At 48.9% G+C, this 24,805-nt stretch overlaps 1 protein-coding gene across 2 annotated transcripts; it reads left to right on the forward strand.

Moving 5' to 3' along the window:
- Nucleotides 1-5,502: 5,502 nt before the first annotated feature.
- Nucleotides 5,503-24,619, forward strand: Itgax (integrin subunit alpha X). 2 transcript variants are annotated; one of them, XM_021645812.2, is made up of 30 exons: nt 5,503-5,638; nt 6,193-6,298; nt 6,722-6,825; nt 7,058-7,128; nt 7,270-7,381; nt 8,746-8,876; nt 9,011-9,156; nt 9,402-9,555; nt 10,651-10,801; nt 11,001-11,074; nt 11,228-11,357; nt 11,444-11,586; nt 11,761-11,901; nt 11,986-12,195; nt 15,051-15,178; nt 15,303-15,460; nt 15,573-15,727; nt 16,366-16,497; nt 17,070-17,143; nt 17,352-17,517; nt 19,667-19,783; nt 19,861-19,940; nt 20,015-20,098; nt 21,316-21,394; nt 21,484-21,588; nt 21,699-21,785; nt 21,967-22,080; nt 22,219-22,320; nt 22,564-22,674; nt 23,471-24,619. In XM_021645812.2, the coding sequence occupies exons 1-30, from the start codon at nt 5,602-5,604 to the stop codon at nt 23,567-23,569; spliced, it is 3,501 nt and encodes a 1,166-aa protein (XP_021501487.2). In that variant the 5' UTR covers nt 5,503-5,601; the 3' UTR covers nt 23,570-24,619. The 2 variants fall into 2 exon arrangements, with proteins under 2 accessions (XP_021501487.2, XP_060236621.1); XM_060380638.1 differs by lacking the exons at nt 10,651-10,801; nt 11,001-11,074; nt 11,228-11,357; ... (17 more) ...; nt 22,564-22,674; nt 23,471-24,619 and having other exon boundaries at nt 9,407-9,470.
- The last annotated feature ends 186 nt before the right edge of the window (nt 24,620-24,805 follow it).

A 24,805-nucleotide genomic window follows, 5' to 3' on the forward strand; every position in this document is an offset into this window, starting at 1 on the left:
GAAGTAGGGTCTCCCATTTTAATTCAGAGCTTGCTGACTCAGCTGTTCTAGTAATCCAGCTCTCAGCCTCCTGAGCACTGGGATACAGGTGGGCCATGAGGCCTAACCAGCGTATGTGTGCATGCTGGAGACCTGAACTCTGGCCCTCCTGCTTGTGCAACAAGCACAAACTTTATCTTGTGCCATCTCCCCAGCCCTATCACACACTAAAGACAACCAATTTGTTGTGGTGAATGCAGGGACACATGGCCGCCTAAGACATAAAACAGAAGCAACTGACATGGACATAGCCCTAAAAATATCACTTGTGACAATCAGGTCACTTTTGCCGAAAGAGGGGAGGGAAGTATGAAAGAGCTGGTGAAAGGCTACAAAATGCCATTCTCTGGAGTAGATAAAACCATCACAGTTGTTAAATTGCAGCTACCTGTACTGGGTCCACATAAAACTGACCCTATCTACAATCAGTCAAGGAAGGGTGAAGGGACTCATGAGATCCCACCCTTGACCTCTGAACTCTGCCATAGTGTTCTGCTGCTTTCAATCCTGGTTACAGAAGCTTGCTTTTATTTTTCAGTGGGTAGTGGTTAATGAAGAAATCCATAACTGGTCATAGTGCTAAGAATAAGTGACTGTTGCATGCTTAGCCCTTAAAAGGTCACATGAACCACTCCTTCCCACAACTGTAAGGCTCAAAGAACATTGCAGAAGAGGAAACAGAAAGAATGTAGGCACTGGAGGGTGGGGAAGAGTACGTAAAATGTCATCTTCTGAACACGACATAGCTCTTGCCCTCATGAATTCGTAGCCATGGCCACCTGCATAGGGTCAAGCCCCTGAACGTTACAGCACGGAGGGTGGAGGGGCTTGTGAAGACCCACTCCCAGCTGAGAAGCTTTTGGTGGTAGATGGCCGTTGAGGGAGGGGGCGCCATTTTTCTTTGGTGTGTGTGGCTGTTGGAACATGTAGGTTGCCCATGTTCCATCGGACAGCCACACGCCCACATGAAGGTGAACCTAGTGGATTATTATGTTTTTTAATGTGTCATGAAGGTGGGAGAAGAATATGTTGAAGGATATCTGAGGGAGCAAGAGAAAAGCGTTTGGGATGGGTATGATCAAGATACATTGTATACATATATAAAATTGTCAAAGAATACAAAATATTGTGAGAAGTTGAAATTTTATTTGCTTAATAATCAAGGGTAATAAGTGAACCAGTTGACATTCGGACAGAGAAATGCTTTTTGTAGATCAAATACATCTAATATACAAAAAAACCTTTTATTAGATTAGTTCTATGCATTTCTTTTCCAGGAATATTCTTTCTGTTGTTGTTTTTGAAGCATTTTACTGCATATTAATTAATTGTGTGTTGCGTGCATGTATGTATGTGTCTGTGCACATGCCAAGGCATACGTGTGGAGGCCCAAGGACAACTTTCAGGAATTGGTTCTCTCACCACATAGGTCCCAGAGGTTGAACTCAGGTCCTCAAGCTTGCGGCAAGTCCCTTCCTCGTTTGAGCCATCTTGTCTGCCCACACCTGGGTTGTGAGGACCCTAACTCAAGTCCTCATTTCCTGGCAAGCACTGTCTCCCCTGAGCCACTTAGCAAGCGTCTGGATGTTAATAACGTTAATAATGCATTGGCAAGACAGTAATGTAACGAGTATTTTACTTATTTTATTTTTCTCTCAACCCAGAGGCTCAGAGATAAGTTATTGCCCCAAATAGCTTATAAAAGAGAAACTTTTTAATAAGCAATTAAACTCTTTAATTGCTTATTAAACTCTTTAATAAGCAATGAAACACATTAGGATTGTCTTCAGCCTTTAGATGATGCCCTTTTATGGCTTTACTCGGGTGAAACAGGTTTTAAATGACCTTTTAAGATTTAATTCTACACAGAGGAAACTCAACACATCCTGACTGTTAGTGTTCCTTGGGATTGTATTGTCTTTAATTTCATTTGGAAAAGAAAATTTGACATAAGGCTATTTGGATATATATATATATATATATATATATCCAATATTCATCACTTTATAGTTATCATAGTTTTAATAAAGCCTTCTACATTATTGTATATTAGGACTGTTCCTGGCCCTGATGACCTGAGTTCCGTGTCTAGGCCCTACTTAGTGAAAGGAGTGAGTTAATGCTGCCAAGTTGCCCTCTGCCCTCCACATGCATGCTATGGCACCCCACCCCAACAAACAAACGAACTCAGTAAAAATTCAGGTGTGGCTGCACCGGAGAAATAAGCCTCCCAGCGAAAACTCACTTCACACACTCAGGGATGATAAGGAAAACTCTTTAATAATCACGCAGGGACTGGCTCCGGCTAATGAGCAAAAGGGAGTCAGCCCTGAACAAAAGCCACATCAGCTCACACAGCTTCACAGCCCCATGCTGGGTGTGAGCAACTAAGCATGTTTGTTAGGGTGATTTACAATGTAAAATACCGTCATAGCTATCCTGGCTTGATCAGGCATGGTCATCGTCTGCCTGGCAGAACTATGCTCCTTCCTGGTAAGAGATCTGGAGTGCTCTTTCAGCTAAATTCTTCCTTAATCACACACTTAATATTTCCTGAGCAAGTTTAGTCGATCTTTTATAACATCAATGTAGTATTATCAGCTTCTCCTATACACTATGACCACAAGCCTCTGTAGTCCCAGTGCAGGGTGACAAAGACAAGCATTTCCCTAGAACTTGATGGCCTGCTGAACTGGTTAACTCTGGTTCAGAGAGTGAAGAGACCCTGTCTCAAAAACAAGGTAGATAGATCTCTTTTTATTTTATTCAAACAGGCAAAGTGAGACAAATGTGGGAACGGGCAGTCGTGGAATCTACTGTTAGGGAAGACCTTGGTCTAAATGTTTTGTCTCTCTTATGAAGCTGCCAATGGTTGGCTCCTGAAAGCCGTCAATCTCAGCCCCCAAACTGTCTGAATTTCTTTGCCCAACCATACACAGACATGAATAAAGAAGTCTGTCCATCCACCCTGGGCTCTGACAGGTCCTCAAGATTTCAAGTTCCTCTCCAAGACATCTGGATCCCATCTCTTGGCTTAGGTGTGGTGGTATAACAGCCCCTTCTGGAGGGAACTTTGCTCATCTGTGTAAGATAGAGGTGGTTTTTGTTTTGTTTTGTTGTTTTTGTTTTTTGCCTCTCAGACCTGGTCCCCCATGCTTTTTTCCAAGTTAGAAAAGGGAGCTGGCTGCGGGCTCTGATCATGCTGAGTGTGGTGGTGGTGGTGGAGGGGACCTCAGCTGGGTAGTAGTGTCTGGATGCTGGACAAAGCAATGGTTGCTCCCAAATTCTCCTTCCTGACTTTCAGCCAGTTATATTGAGCCTGACGGATTGTCCCGTAGTCTAGGCACAGATGTAAAGACTGTTGTGCCGTGGGCTGAGTGCCCAGGTGTCTGCATTCTTCCCAGGGAAGAACAAAAAGTGGAACACCCAGGGACAAAAAGGCAAAGGCTCAGGGAAAGTGAGACCAGTTTCCTGAGGCAGCTTTCTTTTGGGAAGGGTGGGATCCCAGAGCTGGCAGGCCGCCCAGTGGACTCTGCACTGGTCTTTTAGAGGCCCTAGAGCTTCGTGTTTTGATCCCTGTCTTTTCTTCTCTTCTCCTATTACTACATCTCCTAGGCCGGATGGTTTTTTGGCTCCTGGAGCTGAACAAAGACAGTGAGACAGCTCCTGGCCGTTTACAGTCTGATGTTATGTGGGACCGTTGGCATTTTCCTGACAGCGGCGCTCTGCCAACACCCCACACGGCCGTGTGCTGATTCCGTAACTTGGGTATTACGAACCACTATGTTTTCTCTTTTCTTTTCACTTTACGCTTCTTTTTTTTTTCTTTATTCTTCTCTCATACATTACATTCTGACCACAGTTTTCTGTCCCTCCTCTCCTCCAAGTCCCTCCCCCTACCTACTCCTCCTCTCCCTCAGATCCTCCCCTCCCCTTTTCCCTTCAGAAAAGGGCAGGCCTCCCAGGGACATCAAGCAAGCCTGGTTCTTTGAAAGATGAATGTGAATGTGTCATTTCTCATTGTCTTCCTACACTTCTTTCTGCCTCCAGGACAAAAATCAAAGTCTTACAAAACTCCCAGGGCCTGTGGCTGCTTGCTCTCCCCCCACCCCCTGTTCCCTTCAGTCTGGCCTTCTCTCTTGCCTGCCCTGTTGTGTTAACTCTCTATAGTGTACCAGAGAAGCAAGGCCTCCAGTGAGAGCTCCCCTCATAAACTTAGGGAAGGAAAAACCTCTAATAAGAATAGCTTCTGTCTTTGGACTAGTGCCCAAAGAGAAAGTGACCCTCCCCAGAAGTTATCTGAGGCTTATGTAGGCCTCGAGTTACAGTATTTCCAATATGGTGTCACCTGAACATTTCCTTTAGGTCCCAATCCCCGAGTTGCATTCTGAGCAATTAAACATGTTTTACAGAAACTGCAAGCTTAGTCATTTTAGACAAACCAGAGATATATCAGCAGCGTTAACCGTAAAGCAGGTCAAAATGAGGAGCTAGATACTGTAAAAGTTCTGTCACAGATGTTACTCGGCACCTCAGCTCTTTGCTGGCTGCCCCTGTCCACAGTCATCCTGCCAGTCTGACACAATTAAACTCTTCCTGGTAGAGAAATGGGAGCCAGAACTTTTGATCAATACTGCACCCCACCCTTTTGGACTACTTGATCAAGGCACATCCTGTGACATGAGAAACTCAGGGCCTAATGGCCAGCTATGGGTCAGCGTTGTCTGCTAAAATAGGGCCTCACTGATGGTAATCTTAATGAACATAGCTGGCTGTCACTTCTGAAATGTGCTTTTCAGTATTCTCTTGACCTCGGTTGCCTTTAAAACTCAACTCAAGTGCTGCCTCCTCCAGGAAGTCTTCCGGGCCCTCTCATCCTGAGTGAGACTCCTGGTGGTCCCTGCACCTCCTTTCTCACAGTGCTCACTTTAGTGTTTACCCATCTGCTTTTCCACTAATGTCTCGATTATGTTTTCTCCTCTACCTGGCAAAGGGCTCAGACTGTCTCCCTCAGTTATGTTTGTTGAATAAATGACTGACCTCCTGAACGAATGAATGAATCGAATGAATGAATGAATGCCAGTCTATGCTCCTCACAGGGGTCACATACTTAATTCTTAGTGTAGTCAGACTAAGTCCAGGCCAAAAGTGGAGGGTCCCCATTACGTTCCTGCAGGACCACATCTGTTCCTCTCCCCTCCTGAGTCTGACTCACACTTCAGTGTCAAGGGGAAGCTTCTACCAGTAGAAAAAGGAGCCGAGGGGGAGAAGGTGAGCAGGGGTTTTTGCACCTGTTCAGGCAAAAATTGGGAGGACCAGAAAAATGTGTCAAGTAATTTCTAACTAGAACAACTTTTCCATGGAAGTGAAATGTGTGGGCCGCCTCAGCCCCCTCTCTACTCATTTCACCTCATTTCAGCACCCTCCCCTTCTGAGTCATGCTGGCAACTTCCCTCCTGGTCTCTGGTCTGCTGACCACCTTTCTTCTGATTTGCTTCCTCGGTGACTTAGTAGCTGTTTCTGAGTTGTAGTTGCTCAGAGCCTCACTCCTCTTCTCCAGTCATGAGCCGCACATGGAAAGCCCTTCTTCTGCTGATGGGTGAGCCAGGCCCCCGGGCTGGAGGCGGTGGTTGAGAGGTCAGGGGCTTGGGGAGGAGAGAGACTTAATGGTAGGGAGAGGCTGAGACATAAGGCTTTGGAGCTAGAGTTTGGCAAACAAGAGACTATTGAAGAGCCAATCTGGGGGAGAACCCAAGAGATCCTGAGAGTGAGGCTAGCTGGTCTTGACAATCCACAGATTTCTGAAGTAGGCAGAGCAAGCACATTTCATGGTGTGCCCATAATACTCCTGTGGCTTTCAACTTTTCCTTGGATTCTCCCTCACCGAAGCCACAGGGGTAGAGGCAGGAAAAGAGTGTCTTCAAACTTTGAGGACCACACTGTGGAAACAGAGAATTGAAACTTGACAGTGGAAGGTGACCTTTGACCTGAGTGAAGGAGAGCAGTGAGATGAGCCTGGATTCCCGGGGCTAGGGGTCCTGGGATACTGAGTGTGGAAGAGAGGCAAGGGAGTCAGCAGCCTGGGAGATGCAGCTGAGCTGGGCAGGGTGATGGCAGGAGGAGGAGACCTCTACAGCTTGTCCTCCTCCCCAGCGTGTGCTTCTTCTCTTGGCTTCAACTTGGACACGGAGCAGCCGACGCGTTTCCACGTGGATGGTGCTGGGTTTGGACACAGTGTGGCCCAGTACGATGGCTCCTGGTGAGGACTTGGTGGCAGCTGCAGAGTGCCATCTCTCCCAGCCCCACACTCCAGTGGTGTCACCCGCATTCTCTTTCTTTATGGGATGTAGCCGTTTTCTTCATGTTCTGGATGTTTTACGGAAAACAGGCCTTTAGGATAACGTCAGATAACATTGTGTTATCTGATCTGAGTGCTTACTGAGTGTCAGTGTGACACTGTGGTCTTCAAGCCACAGAGGGTGTTCTGTTGTAGACCTCATAGCACACTTAAAGAAACTGTCCATCTAACATATGTTTACTAAATATCTAGGTGCCAGAAGGAGAGGGCTCCAATTAGGAGAGAAAAAGATCCACCCACCCGGAAGTTCAAATGTTATAAACCTCTGTTTCCCAGGGAGGTGGCGTGAGCTCTCTGACTGTGGCGTGCTCTGTCTCCCCACAGGGTGGTGGTTGGAGCCCCAAAGGAAATAAGGGCCACTAACCAAACAGGTGTTCTCTACAAATGTGGCTATGACACGGGGACATGCCAGTCCATCCAACTCCAGGGTAAGTCACGGCCCAAGGCTGAGCTCCTATGCCATGGGTGTGTGGAGAGCTGCAGCTCTGTCCATAGCCTCGGTCTCAGACAAGCTCCTGGGCCTACCCACTGTACCCCCATGCTGCCTCAGCTCCCCTATGACGTCTTCTTCCCCTCTGGAGCCTCCCTGTCAACCGGGCGGGGGCAAGACCCACGCGGCTCTTATAGAATGTCTGACTGTGCACATGTCTATCTTCTCAGTGCCACCAGAGGCCGTGAACATATCCCTGGGCCTGTCCCTCACTGCTGCCACCAACCCTGCCCAGCTGTTGGTGAGCGCCCACAGTCGCACAGAAGGGTCTTCAGGGGAGGGATAGGCTGTGTCGCTGGGGGTGTTATGGAGGCTGGAGGTGCAGGGTTTGGAGAATAGACCAGACCAGAACAAGCCATTCATCACCACCCTCTGTCCCAAGGCCTGTGGTCCTACTGTGCACCATATATGCAGAGAGAACGCATACTTGACGGGGCTCTGCTTTCTAATGAGATCCTTCCTACAGAACAGGAATATCCTAACTACGCAGCAGGGTAAGTGTTCAGGGCCACCGGCTCCTCTGGAAGTCCACACACATCCGTCTGGGGTTCAGTGGGCCAGACCCTTTTCCAAAAGTGAATAAGGAAAAGAAGATCCGAACAATATGCTGCCAGATGGTACAGCAGCTCCAGTCATGGCTGGAGAGATTACTACTGGTATCGACACCTGTTCTGTTATTGTCTTGGAATGCGGCAATGTGGCTAGTAGTGGATGGAACTTAGAAAGTAACACACAAAGTGACCTGCAGCCAACATCTAGTACAGTGCCTGACCTGACCTGATGGTGCCAATGATATAAGCTGTTATTATTCATAGCACTAATGTGGAGGGGACTCGTTTCCCAGTGGCTGGTTCGTGCAAGGTCTGGGTCTTGCTGATGAAGGTGCAGTCTGAGTTGGATGTATTTATGTTCTCTCTCTCCTTCCTTTCTCTCCCCCCTCTCTCCCTCCCTCCCCCTCTCGCTCTCTTTTTCTCTCTCTTTCTGTGTGTGTGTGTGTGTATGTGTTACCAGGTCAAGACATGGGTCTTGGCCTCTCTGGTGCTGATGGAGATGGAAGATGAAGTGGAGGAGTGAGCTTTTCCAACAGCAGACAAAGGCTTTCCTCAGTTTCGTTCTCACTGTGAGGCCCTTAGGGAAACAGATGGGCATCCCTTAGACAAATACCCTGTATTTAGACTCCACCCACAGGAACTGTCAGAACACTTGCCTCTGACTTTTGAGAGAACACAGAACAGGAAGGATGGGAGCCCATGTGTTTGGTTAGTGGTCCTTATCTTCTTGGGTGCTTCCACCACCACTCTGTCGAGACAAAGAACACCGCAATTAAGAGCATCAGTATTGCTGCTGCTCCAGCGGGCTGAGTCCATTTCCTTGAGCTGGAAAAACTTCTTCTGAAGAAAAAGTCTGCTATTACCCAGGAGGGGAACACACTGAGAATGAAACACCTAACGAAAGTACAGTGTAGCGCGGCCCAGTAAGGGCATGGACTCTGGCCCTTTTCCAGCTGGTTGCTGTGGGAAGGATTGCTGTAGACCCGGGGGAGGGGCCGACCGGTCTTTGTGGAGGGAGAAGGCTCTCAGTCTCTTGCTATTGGGACAGAAGATGTTTGCATTTTTGTATCTATTGGGCTGGCTTGAGGTAGGTTATTCACAATTGTAGCCTCTTTGTGAGACTCAAAGGCCTTGTCCCCATCAGAGGACTACGGAAGCTTTGCTCTCTGATACAGAGAGGACCCACGAGTGGGGCTGGGCTATGACTGTCAGACGGAGGTGGGTGGAGGGTATTGGGAAAGTGAGTTCTTGTGGCCAGGAGATCTTGTGAGTGTCTCTTGGAGGATCAGAGCAATGTCCTTTCCTAGAGTGTCCAAGGCAAGAGCACGACATCGTATTCTTGATTGATGGCTCGGGTAGCATCTCTTCCTCAAATTTTAAAAAAATGATGAACTTTGTGAAAGCTGTGATGAGCCAATTCCAGAGACCCAGCACACAGGTGTGTCCATAGGGTCATGGGAGTGGGCCTGCAGGGACTTCTGGGAAGGCTCAAAGAGCCTGCTGGGAAGGCTTGCTGGGCGTGTTTAGGAGTCCTGGAGAATCTTAGCCTTCAGTCCCATGTATGTTTCTTAGTTCTCCCTGATGCAGTTCTCTGATAAATTCTGGACACATTTTACTTTCAACACATTCATGGCCGCTTCAAGCCCTTTACACCTGTTGGAGTCTGTAACACAGCTTGGAGGATACACACACACAGCCACTGCTATCAGCCGTGTCATGTGAGTCCAGAATTCCTGTGCATCCTTTCCCAGAGCAATCAGGGATCCCTTTGGACCTCATTTGCTTTTCCAAGAAAGAAATGGGAAGAGCCTGAAATATAGCCTGTGGACAGCCTTGCCAGTTGGGGGTTTCTGAGTGGGAGTGGGGCCTCCCACAGGAAAGGCTATGTCTTCATTTTCACAAAGCTGTTAGAATTCACTGTAGTTTTATTCACATACATCCAGACTCTCTTCTTTCTTGACAGAACAGAACTGTTCACGGCCCAAAGTGGAGCTCGGAAAGATGCCACCAAGGTCCTCATTGTCATAACTGATGGGATGAAACAAGGTGATGACAAGAATTATAATGTTGTCATCCCCATGGCAGAGGCTGCAGGCATCACCCGTTATGCAATCGGGGTAGGACACAAAGATGGTTACCCACCACTTCCTCCTATAACTTCCTTCTGAAGCAACTTCCTCTAAAGGGTAGAAACCAGTTCTCTCATCTCCTGCTGCCTTAGGTATATGGAGCCAGGGAAAGGCTCCTGCAGCCTGGGGACCTATGACCCATGGCTTCCACTCTCTAATTCTGTTTGAGCCTCATTTAGAAAGAATCTCTGGGGTGACTGAAGAGTTTTTGGTGGGTGGCAGCACATACAATGCCTTAGCCACTCATTGTGGTTAAAGCATCCAACAGAAACGCTTAAGGGAGAAATGTTTATTTTATTTTTCTTTCCTTAGGAGTTTCACACACAGTATGCAATGAAATGTGATCACATACCCCCTCCATTTTAAAATTTCTGCCCCCATGACTACTTCCTGTTTCACCCAATCTCTCCCATTCCTAACTTCATGCGTTTCAAAAAATAAGCCACTAAGTTAGTGCTGCCCACAGGCCCGTGGCTGTGGCTCTGTTGTCTACCCAAGCACCAGAAACCCTACCAATAACCACACTCTCAAAGAGGGATGACCGCCAGCTATGATGTACAGATAGCTCCATGGGGCTCGGACATCATCTTTCCCATCTATGTGGGACTGTCGGCTGGCCTGATCATATGTGGGTCTTGTGACTGTAACCACATCTGGGATGTATCCATGTATGGAATAGTCATGTCATGTCCGGAAGACAGTTTCACAGCACCCCTTCCCCTTATCCTCTGGCCCGTAAACCCTATCTCCTCTTCTGAGATGGAATGATACATTTGGCTCACAGTTTCAGAGGGTCTCAGTCTGTGATGGAGGAGAAGGACGGGTGGAATTCGTGGTTGTGGGGGCTATGATGTCATAGCTCTTCATTGTGGAGGACCAGAAAAGAGGCTAGAGAGAGTGGGGTGGGTGGTTGTATGATATCATTGAAAAGCTCATCCCCAGTGACCTGCTTCTGCCAGCCAGCCTTCACCCCACAAGTTGTTCAAAGCATGAGCCTTAGGGAGTTGTCAGACTTGAGCAGTAGTGTTACGTGTAGGCCGAGGAGACTTTTCTTCTCACTCAGTTGGTCTTTGCTGGGGCCAGGTAGGAAGTGCCTTTTCCTACACATATTCCAAACAAGAATTAAACGACATTGCATCGATGCCTTCCCAAGAGTATGTTTTCAATGTGGAGAACTTTGATGCTTTGAAGGATATTCAGAACCAGCTGAAGGAGAAGATCTTCGCCATTGAGGGTAAGTCAGCAATGAAGCTACCTGCCTCAGGAATCCTCAGGCATAGATAGAGTTTCCCTCTTTGAACCCAGACCCTCCTGAGCTAGGCACCAACCCTTGCTGAAGGTGTTGGTCTCTGATCTTAGATTCTCGTAAGAAGCTCCCTTGAACCTGGGAGGTGTTCTTTCTCCCTGAAGGCCAAGCACCATGCCTCCCTCAGGTACAGAGACAGCCAGCAGCAGTTCTTTTGAATTGGAGATGTCCCAGGAGGGCTTCAGTGCCGTGTTTACGCCTGTGAGTTGAGCCTCTTTAAGGCTGGTGATGTAGGATGATGGAAAGGAGGGCACTGGGGAGGCAAGTGCTGGCTAGATGAGTGTATGGGATGAGAGGAAGACTTCCTTTGGATTAGGCTCGCATCCTGATCACCCCGGGATCCTTTCCTCCCAGGATGGACCAGTTCTAGGGGCTGTTGGAAGCTTCAGCTGGTCTGGAGGTGCCTTCTTACACTCCCCAAATACAAAGCCCACCTTCATCAACATGTCTCAGGACAATGTGGACATGAGGGACTCTTACCTGGGTAAGAAGAGGCTGTGGGAGGAGACAGGGTGGGAAGAGCTGCCTGAGAGCAGGAGGAGCCCTGGTGCTGAGGTCTGGGCCTCTCAGGTTACTCCATCGCACTGGCCTTTTGGAAGGGGGTCCACAGCCTGGTCCTGGGGGCCCCTCGCTACCAGCACACGGGGAAGGTTGTCATCTTTACCCAGGAATCCAGACAGTGGAGGCCCAGGACTGAAGTCAGAGGGACACAGGTTGGTATGGAAGAAGCTATTGTGGATAATGAGAGTGGGCAGTGTGGCCAGGGTGGAGAAGGAGGCAATGAACAGAGGGGCTGTGGGGCCTCTGGAGGAGGCTGTGGTGCTGGGAGAGAGGCAGGGCCTGGCCCAGAGGGGCATCCATGGATGACTTCAGGCTCGGCCCACCAGATCGGCTCCTACTTTGGGGCGTCCCTCTGTTCTGTGGACATGGATGGAGATGGCAGCACTGACCTGGTCCTGATCGGTGCCCCCCATTACTACGGGCAGACCCGAGGGGGGCAGGTGTCCGTGTGCCCCATGCCCACTGGGGTAAGTGGAAGGGTCCTGGCTGGCGGCATCTGGAGTGGGTGGAGAGCTGCCCAGGTTGGGTGTGACACTGCCTTTGCTCTGCAGAGGGGCAAGTGGCAGTGTAAGGCCACTCTCCACGGGGAGCAGGGCCATCCCTGGGGCTGCTTTGGGGCAGCCCTGACGGTGCTAGGGGACGTGAATGGGGACAGTCTGGTGGATGTGGCCGTCGGTGCCCCTGGAGAGGAGGATAACAGAGGTGCTGTCTACATATTTCATGGAGCCTCAAAACTGGACATCACTCCCTCGCCCAGCCAGGTGAGGCCCAGTCACTCTCTCCCAAGACTGCTTCCTCTTTGTTTCTCATTTCCTTCACAAAAATTCTCTCCCGTGACTTCATTTATTTCTTGCCTAAGTGCTGAGCATTCTCCACCAGGTAAAACCTGTGCAACTGAGACGTGAAAAGACTAAGTGCTGCCTGCCCTGTTCTGTCTTGAGACTCAAAGCTTGTGTAGTTTCCAAACCGAACCTGGCAGTAACCTATGCTAGGTACAGGAGTCAGGCAGGGAACGTCTTTCATAGAGGTGACATGATAGGTACGAGGGTCCGTGTAAACTAGGGAGGTTCTGGTCTTCTGACTCAGCCTACGGGCTTTCAGTGGCCCTCCGCTGCTCACTGGCTATGGGTCTAGCCTTTCGCTATGGTAGTTTCCTCGTCCCTTCATCTCCTTGAATGCTATTTAATTCCGTCCCGTTCCTGTAATCGGTGATACTTCCAGGTCCCTAGCTGGACAGGAGACCTCCACACAGTGGAACACGGTTCCCTTAGAAGGGGCGGCTGCTTGCCTTGGCAAGTGTCAAAGCAGTCAAACAGCAGGCATCTCAGCTGGCAGTTCTCCAAAGATTTTTTTAACAAAGGCTGGTAAAGGTTGGATGCTAGACAGAGTTACTCACGAGGTACTCATAGATTACCACAGTGAAGTGTAACCGCACCCTCATCAGCACCGCTGGGATCAAAGACCCACTAATCACCAGCAGAGGCCCATGTAGCACAGGCAGGCACTGCAAGCCAGAGTGTGAACATGATGTAGCTATTTTGAAACAATATGTTGCTTTCTCAGGATCTTAATTATACGGTTGTCACATGATCAGACAGTTCTAGCACAAGAGAACTGAAGGCATATCCACACAAACACTACCTGGAGTGCTTTTTGAAGCATTATTCATGATTAATAGCCCAAAGGGAGAAACAACCCCTATGTCCATGTACCTGTGAACAGACAAACTAAACTTTTATCCATGCAATGGCATATTACTTCACCATGAACTGGCACAGTCTGCTTGGATAAACCTTGAAATTCTATGCTAAGTGAAAGACACCAGTTAAGAGATCAGACATTGTATGGTTACATTTATATAAAGTGTCTGTAATTGGCAAATCTATAGAGACATTGAGTAGGTTACTCAGTTGCTTAAGTTGGGGCAAAAGGGGAAATGACAAGCATGGGGTGACTGCTAACAGATGTCAGATCTCTTTTTGAGGTGGTAAACTGTTCTAAAGTTGGTTGTGGAAATGGTTTCACAGCTCTGAACATACACAAGCTGCAATGCTCTGAGATGAATTGAGCAGTTTGTGAATATTTAAAAAGGCTTGTGAGGTCCTTCAGAAAGGAACAGGAAGAGCCCTGTACCCAGCAAGTGACTGTGTGACACTGGCCAGGTCACGCTTGCTAATTGAGGTTGAATTCAGGGGTGCTGAGAGATAAGGAAAACCTCTGTGTGTCTCCGTTTGTCCCCCTCTCCTCGCCCCGCCCTCCTTCCTTCTTTTCCTCCTCTTTTCTGGCTGCCATTCTCTGAGCAGCTTTACTCTTGCGTGCCTTCCCTGCCATAATGAACTGAAACCATGAGCCAAACAAAGCCTTCCTCCTTTCAGTTGTCCAGTCAGGAGTTTAGTCACAGAGACAAGAAGAGACCGATCCACTCTGCGTCCCTCTGTAAAATGGTGATCGTGGTGGGATGAAGCAGGGCACGTCTGGCTGCTGGGGGGCCGAGGCCGTGTGTTCCCATGTAGTGCTCAGACCACCACCTGCAACATTAGTATGTTCTGTTGCTGTAAGTGGCAGTTGCTATAGTTGTTAATGTACTTTAACGACTGAAGGCGATCTAAAGTAGGCGTGTGGCTCAGGAAGAATAAGCAGAATTGCATCTATTTCACATCATTTTGTAGCTTCTCCTTGTCAAAATGTCTTACGGATTTACATCCAGTTACAAATGTCAACGGGGAGCCCATAGGCCTTTCAACGAGTTTTTTCCTTCTTGGCATCCCATCACACACTTTTTCTGTGTACGGGTGTTTTGCCACCATGACATGGTGGCAGGCAGGTGTGAGTAGGAAGATTAAATGGCAAGATAGGAAGCCAGGGAGAGCAGAGAAGGGCCAGTCTTGTTTTGGTACAGGATCTGACTGTCCTTGAAGCAGAGATCCTTCTGTTTTGTGCCTTCCGAGTGCTGGGATTACAGTCATGTGTCCCCGTGCCTAGTCAAAGGAGAATGTTCTTGGACAATATTTCTATGAACTAGATGACTTGTATAAGACCTACTTAATCTCTTGGACAGTGTGTCAGTTAGGATTTCTCTTGCTGTGATAAAACACCATGACCAAAAGCAACCTGGGGAAGAAAGAGTTTCGGCTTTTTGAGCTATATCAGCTTGCAGGTCCATATCACAGTCCATCACTGAGGGACGTCAGGACAGGAACTCAAACAGAGCAAGAACCTGGAAGCAGGAGCTGATGCAGAGGCCATGGAGGGGCGCTGCTTACTGGCTTGCTCTCCATGGCTGGCTCAGCCTGCTTTCCTGCAGAACACAGGGCCACCAGCCCAGGGATAACACATTGTGCTGCCCCTCCCCCATCTACCATCAACCAAGAAAACACACCATGACTCGCCTCCAGGCCAATCACATGAAGGCATTTTCTCTAAATTTCCTTCTTCCCAGGTGGCTCCAGTTTGTGTCAAGTTGGCATAAGAACTAGTCATCACAGAGGACCTTTAACAGTGCAGTTCTACTAGACTGCTTGGAAAGGTTCAACAAAGCCTGTAACACTCAGTTAGGAAACAAGACACAGCTAACCCATAGCATCCTTTCATTCAGTCTCTCTTTTCTTCTGGGCAGAGGATTTCAGGATCCCAGCTCTCCGGACTCCAATATTTTGGACAGTCCTTGAGTGGGGGTCAGGACCTCACCCAGGATGGACTGGTGGACCTGGCCGTGGGGTCCAAGGGACATGTGCTGCTGCTCAGGTGAGCACACTTTCCTCAGACACTCCCCAACCAGCCTCGGTCCAGACTAGGACTCTTCTTTCTAACTGGAGTTTGTGGTCCCAGTGGCCAAGCGCTTGTCCTCAGCTCACTGTTCTACCAACAGGACCAGGCCGATTCTTAGAGTGACATCCACTCTAGGCTTCAAACTTACAGAAATCCCCAGGTCTGTATTTGAGTGTCGGGAACAGGCGACCCCTGTACAGACACTGGGTGACGCCAATGTCTGCCTCCATATTTATGAAAGTCCCAAGACCCAACTAGGTGAGACCCTTCCCCTTGACCTGAGCTTTGGAAACTCCCAACCCAGGACTTCTGACTGATGATGTAGTTCCTGCCACTGTCAATCTTCCTTGTGCTCCACTTTCTCTTACAGGCGACCTCCAAAGCTCTGTCACCTTTCACCTGACTCTAGACCATGCTCGCATGAGTCCCCGTGCCATCTTCAAGGAGACAACGGCCCGGACTCTGACCCGAGAGAAAACCCTTGGTCTGACCCGGCACTGTGAAACTGTGACGTTGCTTCTCCCGGTGAGAGGACTGTAGGTGGGCTGAGGGAATAGTTGTGGGTAGAGGCCATTTGAGGACTGGAAGCAGGTTCAGCTAAGAAAGAACGCAGCATGTTCTGAGCTTTCCCGTGGCAGGGATCTGGCATGCAGGTGCTCTTTAATACCTGTTACTTAAATAAGTGAATCAAAGTCTATGGCTAATAGCAGCTTCCAGGGGTTACCAAGATGGACTTTAGGGAAGAGAATAGGGTTGTTTGGGAGAGCTGTGTGGCCTCACCCTGACTCCTGTAAGCATTTGCTGAGCACATACTTATCATCGTCCCCGAGACACTCCCACAGCAGGAGACAGTTCCCATAGGGAGTTCCCCAGTGATGGTGGGTGACCCAGAACAAAGAAATTTCTAGATAGTGAATATCAGGTAGGGATGAATTCTACAAAGAGAGAGAAAAACAGATAACAGAAAGGTCTCTCATGAGGAGCCATTGAATAAAGTGAGAGAGCTGCGTGGACCGGAAGCCTTCCGCCGTGGTGAAAGCTGCAGGCACTTATTGAGCACAGCTGGGATGGCTCTAACCCCCCTAACATCCGCAGATCTGGGACCAGCAGTGAGTATGTGAGGGACTTTCTCTGAACGCACCCTTCAAACGTATCTCCTCCAGGCCTGTGTGGAAGACCCAGTGACCCCTGTCACTTTGCGTCTCAACTTCTCTCTTGTTGGCCTGCCCATCCCTACCTTACGAAACCTCCAACCCGTGCTGGCTGTAGATGAACAAACCTACCTCACGGCCTCTGTGAGTCTGCTGCGAACGACGCTGGGGCTCAAGGGGGACGCCGAGGCAGGTTGTCCTGTGGGGAAAGATATTTATCAGAAGAGGCACTAACAGCCTGAACACATATCAACATGATGGGGGCTCTGAGGGGAGTCCAGGCCCTCCAGGCAGAGGGGGACCCCTTCTGTTGCTCTCGGAGGATGGGAAGGTGGATGAGTAGTTCACAGCACGGGTCTGAGGCCAGGCTGTCCCTGATTTTGGGCAGGAAGAGGAGGACATCCAGGATCCTGCGTTCTGGGAAGAGAAAGTGTACCTACGAGGGTGTGGGGGAAGTGAGAGGTTGGGCTCTCATGTCCAGGGGGTTGGCAACCTGAACCCCGTGAACTTCCTTGGCGGAAGTAAGAATAGTACCAGCCATTCGACTGAAGCCTGGAGGCCTGGGATCTGTTAGGGAGCTAGAGAGTCATAGAGAGCTCTGGTAGGGAACTTGCCATTTTCTCCACACTGGCTATTAGTAAGAGCCTTGCTGTATGTGGGCATGGCCTGAGCGGCCTGTGGCAGCAGACCTAATTCCTATGTCCCCTTTTTCTCAGCTTCCCTTTGAAAAGAACTGTGGAGCTGACCACATCTGCCAGGACGACCTCGGAATCATCTTTGGCTTCTCAGGGTGAGCTTTCAGCCCTTGGATCTTCCCCAGAGGCCAGCCTCCCTCCCAGGATCCAGGGCTCCTGCTTTTCGGCTGGCTCACTCTCTCCTCTGGGGCTCAGAACCAGGGCATCTCCTGTCTGTCTTTCAGCTTGCTACCGTGCATTTCATTCCCAGACCATTTCTAGCCTCAGTCATAGAATCATGTCCTCTTCCCTCCCAACACCCAGCTTGAAGACCCTGGTGGTGGGAAGTGACCTGGAGCTGAATGTGAATGTGATGGTGGCTAATGATGGGGAAGATTCCTATGGGACCACTGTCACTTTGTCCTACCCAGTGGGTTTGTCCTTTACACGAGTTGCAGATGCCCACCTATCCCCTCGAGGGAAGGAAGAGGTGAGTGAGTGGCACGGCGTAGACCTGTATCAGGTTCAGAGCTCAGGCCGAGTGTCCACAGCTCAACAGTCTCTGGTGGGTCAAGAGATCTTAGCCAGTCTTGATTGGACAGTGGGGTTGTATTGTCTGGGTTTTGTACTTCGGGCGCCATATTTTTTTAAGATACTGAACATAAGAAATGAGTTCCAGAGCCGGCATGGTAAGGGCTCTTGCCATCAAGCCTAACAATCCAAAACCACACAGTGGATGAAGACACTCGACACCTGCAGGATACCTTGTCAGACCCCGGCCTCTGGTTCGCTAACACTCCTTCCTGAGGCCAAAACCCAGGCACACCATCCCCTGTCTGTCTTTGGCCTCCTTGTCCTGTAGCCTGCGCTATTTTTTCTTTTCCTCAGACAGAGTCCTGCTGGCCTGAAACTCACCATGTAGCCCAGATTGGTCTTGAGTTCACAATCCTCCTGACTCAGCCTACAAAAATACTAAAAATATAGACCAGACCGTGTACCACCAGAATGGGGAAATACCTCAAAATATTGCAAAATAAAACAATGAACTTATTGGTTACTCTGGACTGGGGCTTCTCAGATACTTTTCTGTAGAGGCTGGAAAGGAAATACTTCAGCTACACAGACCGCCTAGCCTCCACCCAGTCTCTGAGTTCTGTCTTGGTTCAATGATAGCAGCCGCTGACATGGTTCTAGAAGACAGAAGTGGGACCATAAAGAGTTTGAAAGGAACATATATATATATGTATATGTATATATATGTATATGTATATATATGTATTTTAATTTTATTGTCAAGACAATTTTAAGCTCTTACTAAAGTGGTCAAAGTCAAAGGAAACTTCCTAAGAGCACTGTCAAAAGGGTCAACAACAACCAACACCCTGACCATTTGCTTCATCTCTCTCTCTCTCTCTCTCTCTCTCTCTCTCTCTTCCTGAGCCGATGTCTCATTTAGCCCAAGCTGGCTCCAAATTCAAGTGGCCAAGGCTTGCCATGAACTCCTGACCCTCCCGCTTTAACTTTCCCAGTGCTGGGATGACAGGGATACACCACCACGCCTGGACTTGCTTGTGTTTGCTCAAATGTTTTCAAACAAATAGTTAGACATATGACCACCGCTCCCTCTTTATTGTACTCTGCAGTTCTGAGCAGCAGCAATGTGACCCCAAAGTCATTATGTCACCCAGTGAAGGGAAGGATTCTCGATGCTTAGAACATAGTCAAATTTCCATAACTCTCTCTCAAATATCTTTTTACACCTGACTTATTTGAATGGAAGTTTAAACTTTGAGCTTTGTAAGTCTGCCGTTTCAATCTCTCTCTCTCTCTCTCTCCTAGTATCTTTTATTGGGAACACATTTTAATTACTTATGGAAAATGAATCAGGGAAAGCAATTTCCAGAGTGTGAGTAGTGACAGTGTTCCTAAGTACATCAACCCAATGTGGTGTATGGATCTTTGCTGGATTTAACAAGGAAGCAGTTTAAAAATGAAATGGTTAAGGGACAACTCAGGAAAGTGGAAAATGAATGCCAGCTATATCAGGGAGCCTTCGCTAATTCTGTTGCATGTGATTTGTTAGACCTGGTGGTTACATTAAAAATAATCTTGCTGGGGTTGAGCAGACACTGGAATATATTGGGATAAAGCAATGTGACATGTAGGAAGTACTTTAGATTATTAAGAAACAAAAAATGGAGAATAATCCGGGGAAACAATAGGAAAATGTTGGTAATGTCGGCTGAGCGATGGGATCAGAGGTTGACAGTCTCTTCTCTCTACTCTGCACATGTGTGAAACTGTCCACAGTAAGAGGCCTTCCTTTAACAGCAGCAAGAAGCTGCATGTGCTGGTTCATGCCTAATCTTAACACTTAGAGCCTGAGGTGGGAGGGTCACCATGCGTTTGAGGCTAGGCTGGCCTACAAAATAATAACAAGAAGAACAAAAACCCAACAAGAAATGAGGGTTGGGGGGGGGCCTCTAGTGACTAGAACTTTCCACACTATGGGAAGTTTGACCAGATGTCAATCCTCAAGCGCTAAGGTTGCCAGGGAACTATGTCTTCAAATCCCAGAGTCCCTCTGGAACACTGGCAAACACCATCTTCTGTGCACTTTTGGCCTTGTTTTCCGCTAGAACCAGCGGCAGCGATACTCCCTGCACCTCACGTGTGACAGCACCCCGAGCCGGAGTCAGGACCTCTGGAACACCAGTTGCAGCAGCAGCCATATCATTTTCCGAGGAGGTGCTCAGGTCAGCCCGGCTTCTGCCCGCCCTGTCCCTGTCCCCATCCTGCCTCAGTCCTCTGACCTCTCCATTTTCTCCCTCAGATGACTTTCTTGGTAACTTTTCATGTCTCCCCCAAAGCTGTGCTGGGGGATCAGCTGCTTCTAAGAGCCACAGTGAGCAGGTAAGCTGGGCCAAGCCCAGGGCCGCGTACTTCTCATTCTGATCCTTACGCCCACACTCCTCCTCTGTCCTCAGTGAGAACGGCGCACCCAAGAGCCATAAGACCACATTCCAGTTGGGGCTCCCAGTAAAGTATGCTGTGTATACCATCATCAGCAGGTACACTCCCTGGACCGCAGAACGGTTCTTCTTTACTTGGAAACAGTGTGTGCAAGAGCCACCACTGATCATCTGGGATAGCTTAGGTTTTATTGTCCTTCTTTCCAGTGGAGAGGAGGCCAACAGCTATCCACATTCATCAGTGGATGTTTGTTATGGGCTGGCTATGACAATAATTGTGAGATCATTATCATTACAGGATATTTTTAATGCAGGTCACAGGTCTCAAGGGGCATTGACGTTCCGCAAGGTTTTCTTGGGTTCCCTAGGATATATGAAACACAGCCTTGCCTTTGAGGTTCCTAGAGCCTCGCTGGAGAACAAGGTGACTGTGCCCAAGTGAACAATCTCACCAAGTGTTATTCTTTGACTCTTTACCCTGGGTGACATGGCATGTCAATCAGATTTCCAGTACCACAAGAAACTGAAGCAACCTGCAAGTGAAAAAGGCTTGTTTTGGCTCAAGGTTTGGAGGTTTCAGTCCATGGTTCACTGGCCCGATGCTTTGGGTCTGTGGCGATGTAGTGTATCATGATGGACACTCTCATCTCATGGCAAAGAGGCCTTCCCTCTTCTCCCCTGTGCCTAGCTAGCCTATAGTAGGAGTGGTGGGTTAGACTTTGGAGTGTGTAGGCAAAGGCCACGTACCTGAGGAATGGAGTAGTAAGGAACAGAGGTGAAATCGCCTCTGGTGTGTGAAGGACCTGTGGCCACTGCATTTCCAGGCTTAGCTTTCATGAAGTTTTGTTACCATGAGACCTCTGCAAGACTCTGTTGTTAGCCCCTTCGAAGCTTCCGGGTGATAAAAGGCAAGGAAATAGGGAAGGGGGGGTCTCAATGCGTCGGCCTAGAAGTCAAACTTGAGTGGGGCACATGGTCAGCAAGATTTGCTGTATCCAAGGACTGAAATGATAGCTGAGGCGTAGTAATTCGACAGGCAGTGGCCCCTGCTACAGAAAGTCAAGAGCAAGGCTCTTAACTCTTTTCCCTACGCCTCAACCCAGCCTTTCTCCATCTGTCTCCCGAGGGTGACTCCTGCATACTCCCTTACACCCACCCTGAGGCTGGTTCTGCTCCCTGAACCATCCTTTATTCCAGCCCGGCGACATACCTTGTTCCATGCTATCCTAAGGCCCATCTGATTACTTGTATCATCACACTAGTGCCAGACCGGCCCCAGGAGGCCCGGTGGGACTTTATGATTTTTCTCTCTCTAGCCACAACCAATTCACCAAGTATCTCAACTTCTCAGCCCCAGAAAAGGAGAAGGGCAGCGTGGTCGAACACAGATACCAGGCAAGTGCAGGGACTTGGGAGCGAGGGGATTGGTAAGTAGGGACAGAGGAGCTTGGCATAGACTCTACCCCACGGTGCCTTCTGTACAGGTGAATAATCTGGGACAGAGAGACGTGCCAGTCAGTGTCAACTTTTGGGTGCCTGTGGAGCTGAAGGGAGAAGCTGTGTGGACAGGGGTGGCCTTGCTCTCTCAGGTACACGGCCATCTATGGCTCCTTAACTGATGCTCTTGGCTTATGTCACCTGTATTACTAATGGATCCCTGATGCTGCAGCAAAAACAAGGTTCTCTACCTGCCTTCTAGAACCTGCCCATCCAGTGTTATCAGAATAGACTAGTGCCGACACCGCAATCTGACCTCCTGACTCACATGCAGAGGAGCCCCGTGCTGGTGAGGAAGACCGGGATGTTTCAACACCTTAAGCTATGCCTCAGAGGACCTGAGCTCACTTTCTGAATGTCAAATGGCACCCGCTGAACGACCAACTGTATTTAGAAGTGGCTGCTTCTGTCAAGTTCTCCTACCCTCAGGCTTGCCTTCCTCTGATCTGATGTTATTTCTCCGTCCCCAGGACTGCTCCATTGCCGACTGCCTGCACTTCCGCTGTGACATCCTCTCCTTGGGTGTTCAGGACCAGCTGGACTTCACTCTGAAGGGCAACCTCAGCTTTGGCTGGGTCACTCAGGTGTGGGGCCAATAGCACAGCTCCCCGCTGGTCCATGTGTGCCTGATGGTGCTGGGGCATCCTTAGGTCAGGGCAGTTCTTGAGTCCTGAGCTGCCCCACATCCAATTCCCATTTCTGCCCCACCCTCTCTTTTGCAGACATTGCAGAAAAAGGTGCTGCTCCTGAGTGTGGCTGAAATCACATTCAACACAGCCGTGTATTCCCAGCTGCCAGGACAGGAGGCATTTCTGAGAGCCCAGGTAGCGAGTGTGGCCAGGCTGGCGAGAGGGCTCTTAATGCTTCGTCTGTAGTGCTGCCTGGGGGATGTGCCAGTCTGGAGGGAGGATGAATGTAGGTCTCTAGGCACTCAGAATGCATGGAAGCTTCTGCGGCTCCATGCTCGGAACAGGGCATTGGCAAGGAGGGGGGACGTGAAAGGCTGGGGATCTGGGGAGAGTGTGAGACAGCGTGAGACACGATGCTCTCTAATGGCCCATCTCCAGGTGAAGACGGTGCTGGAGAAGTATGAAGTTCACAACCTGGTCCCTCTCATTGTGGGCAGCTCAGTGGGAGGCCTGCTGCTGCTGGCCCTCATCACAGCAGCGCTGTACAAGGTGAGCGATTTGTCCTCCTTACGGCAGCATTGGCCCTGCTCCTCCCGCAGGGTAAGCAGGAGCTCAGGCTGGAGCCTGAGAAACAGTCACCAGCACACATCCTAGTTGTCTCTCAGGTTTCTTCCTTCCCATCTCTAAGACTACTGCTCATAGCTCTCCTTTTCTTTTCCACGCTCCTCTATTTCTCTGTACGTCTCCCTTTACAGAAGAATAGAAAATAAGCTCAGGCGTGGATTTGGTTGTTGGCAGAAGTCTGGTCTTTTTCAGTGCGAGAGTGATTTAAGTCCTATGATTTTTGCCCACGTCTAAACGGCACAGTATGTACCAGGTTATTTGAAAGTAGTAGGGACTCCAGAAGTGGTTACCCTTCCTCTCCTTTAGCCACCTTTTCTGCCTTTCTTTTTTTTTTTTTTTTTTTTTTTTGTATGCATGTGTGTGAGTGCATGCATGTGTTGGCACACCAGTTTGTGGGTACACATGGATATGTAAATGTGTGCTATTGGCAGATGCAGATGTGTCTCTATTGCTCTCTACCTTTTTTATTGAGGCAGAGCCTCTTGCTTGAACTCAGAGATCATTTTTGGCTTGTCTAGCTAGCCATCTTGCTCCAGGGACCCCCTGTGTCCACCTCCTGAGTTCTGGGATTGCAGCTGGGACACTGTGGACATCTAGCTTTATGTGGGTTCTGGGGAACTGAACCCCAGGGCTCACACTTGTCAGCAAGCACATTACTCACTGGGCCCCCTAGCTCCTCTCTTCCTTCTTCCACTCCTTCATCCTGATTTTCTTTCCACAGGCTGGCTTCTTCAAGCGTCAGTACAAGGAAATGATGGAAGAAGCGAATGGACAGTTTGCCTCAGAAAATGGGACATCAGACCCCCAAGTGGCCCAGTGAGAAGTTACCTCCTCGTCTTCTCTGAACCTGTCCCCCTGACAAATTTCCCAGATCTTGTACTCTCCCTTAAGTCAGGACCAATGGTAAAGAAGCATTCTGTGCTAGGAATGCTGGGACCAGGCCAGCTTTGCTCTTTGTGTCTTGTCAGAACTTTGCCTGAAACCTCAGATGACAGGTCTCTGCTGTGACCCAGAGAACTTGACTAGGAATTTCTTCCCAGGAATACACGGGCAGCTCAGTGGCCCCTTGCTTGGTTGGCCACTAATGAGCTTTTCTGTGATGAAGAACGGAAGTGTTCACTTGTCCTTGTCTATTTCGTCCTGTCTACTTTCAGGATGTTAGAACCGAGTTCTATCTCAGGAGGCGAGCTTCAGAGAGCCTGGGATGCTCTGTGCTTTCACCTTATCCGCATTTCTAGTGTGTAGCTTCTCTCTGAGACTCTTAATCTCAGCTTTCTCAAACTGAATTGGCAAGGAAACATCTGTGCGATGTAATTAATGGAGCTGGATTCTGGCATCAGTGTTGCTGGCTGGGAAGAACAGTGTCCGGTTGTCTTAGGAGGGACGTTGCTCCAGTGCAGCTCAAGGTCAAGAAAGGCCCGTGTCACTTTGATGTGTGACTTTTTCTGGGAAGACATAAGCAAACATCTGTTTACCCAAGATACAGAACTGATAGAAGACCAAAGGAATACTCCACCCAAGTCTTATCTATTGAACAAATGAGGGAGCTTGTAGCTCAGTTCCAGCTTGTTTTTTCCATATCTTACAGCCAACATGTGGCAGCTTCAGCAGCAGAAACTTACTGTCTAGTTCTAACCAACAGCAGAAGGTACAGATTTCATGGCTTTGAGGGCATCAGAGGCCTCTTTGGCTAATAACTCATAGGGTAGTAGCCCATCTTGTGGCTCCTGGAAATGCCTTTTCCCACAAGTGCATTGTACCTTCATTCAGACTCTTTAACTGGTTTCACTGTTCTTTCAGATGCTTTTCTAAGTCTATGGGCATTTGAGGGAGAGCATTATATAATAAAGCAATTTCCTCATTTTCCCCAGCCTGTCTTTGCAGTGAATGGTGGTTAATGTAGACTCACGGCTGAGTTTGCTGCTAAAACCAGGAGACTGTTGAGTACTGAGCAGTAAACAGGACTGCTGTTTACTCCCTTTCCAAGGTTCCAGGAACAACATCTCAGAGGGAGTGGGAAGAATGTGAGAGCTGAACAACAGAGAGGACAGTTGTG

The sequence above is a fragment of the Meriones unguiculatus genome, chromosome 1, assembly GCF_030254825.1.
Source record: "Meriones unguiculatus strain TT.TT164.6M chromosome 1, Bangor_MerUng_6.1, whole genome shotgun sequence".
In the NCBI taxonomy this organism is placed as follows: domain Eukaryota; kingdom Metazoa; phylum Chordata; class Mammalia; order Rodentia; family Muridae; genus Meriones; species Meriones unguiculatus.

Coding starts and splice junctions, on each gene's coding strand:
- Itgax (XM_021645812.2), top strand. CDS start 5,602: ATGAGCCGCACATGGAAAGCCCTTCTTCTGCTGATGG. Junction 12,196..15,050: donor TCACTCCCTCGCCCAGCCAG/GTGAGGCCCAGT, acceptor TCTTCTGGGCAG/AGGATTTCAGGATCCCAGCT. Junction 15,728..16,365: donor CTGTGACGTTGCTTCTCCCG/GTGAGAGGACTG, acceptor TATCTCCTCCAG/GCCTGTGTGGAAGACCCAGT.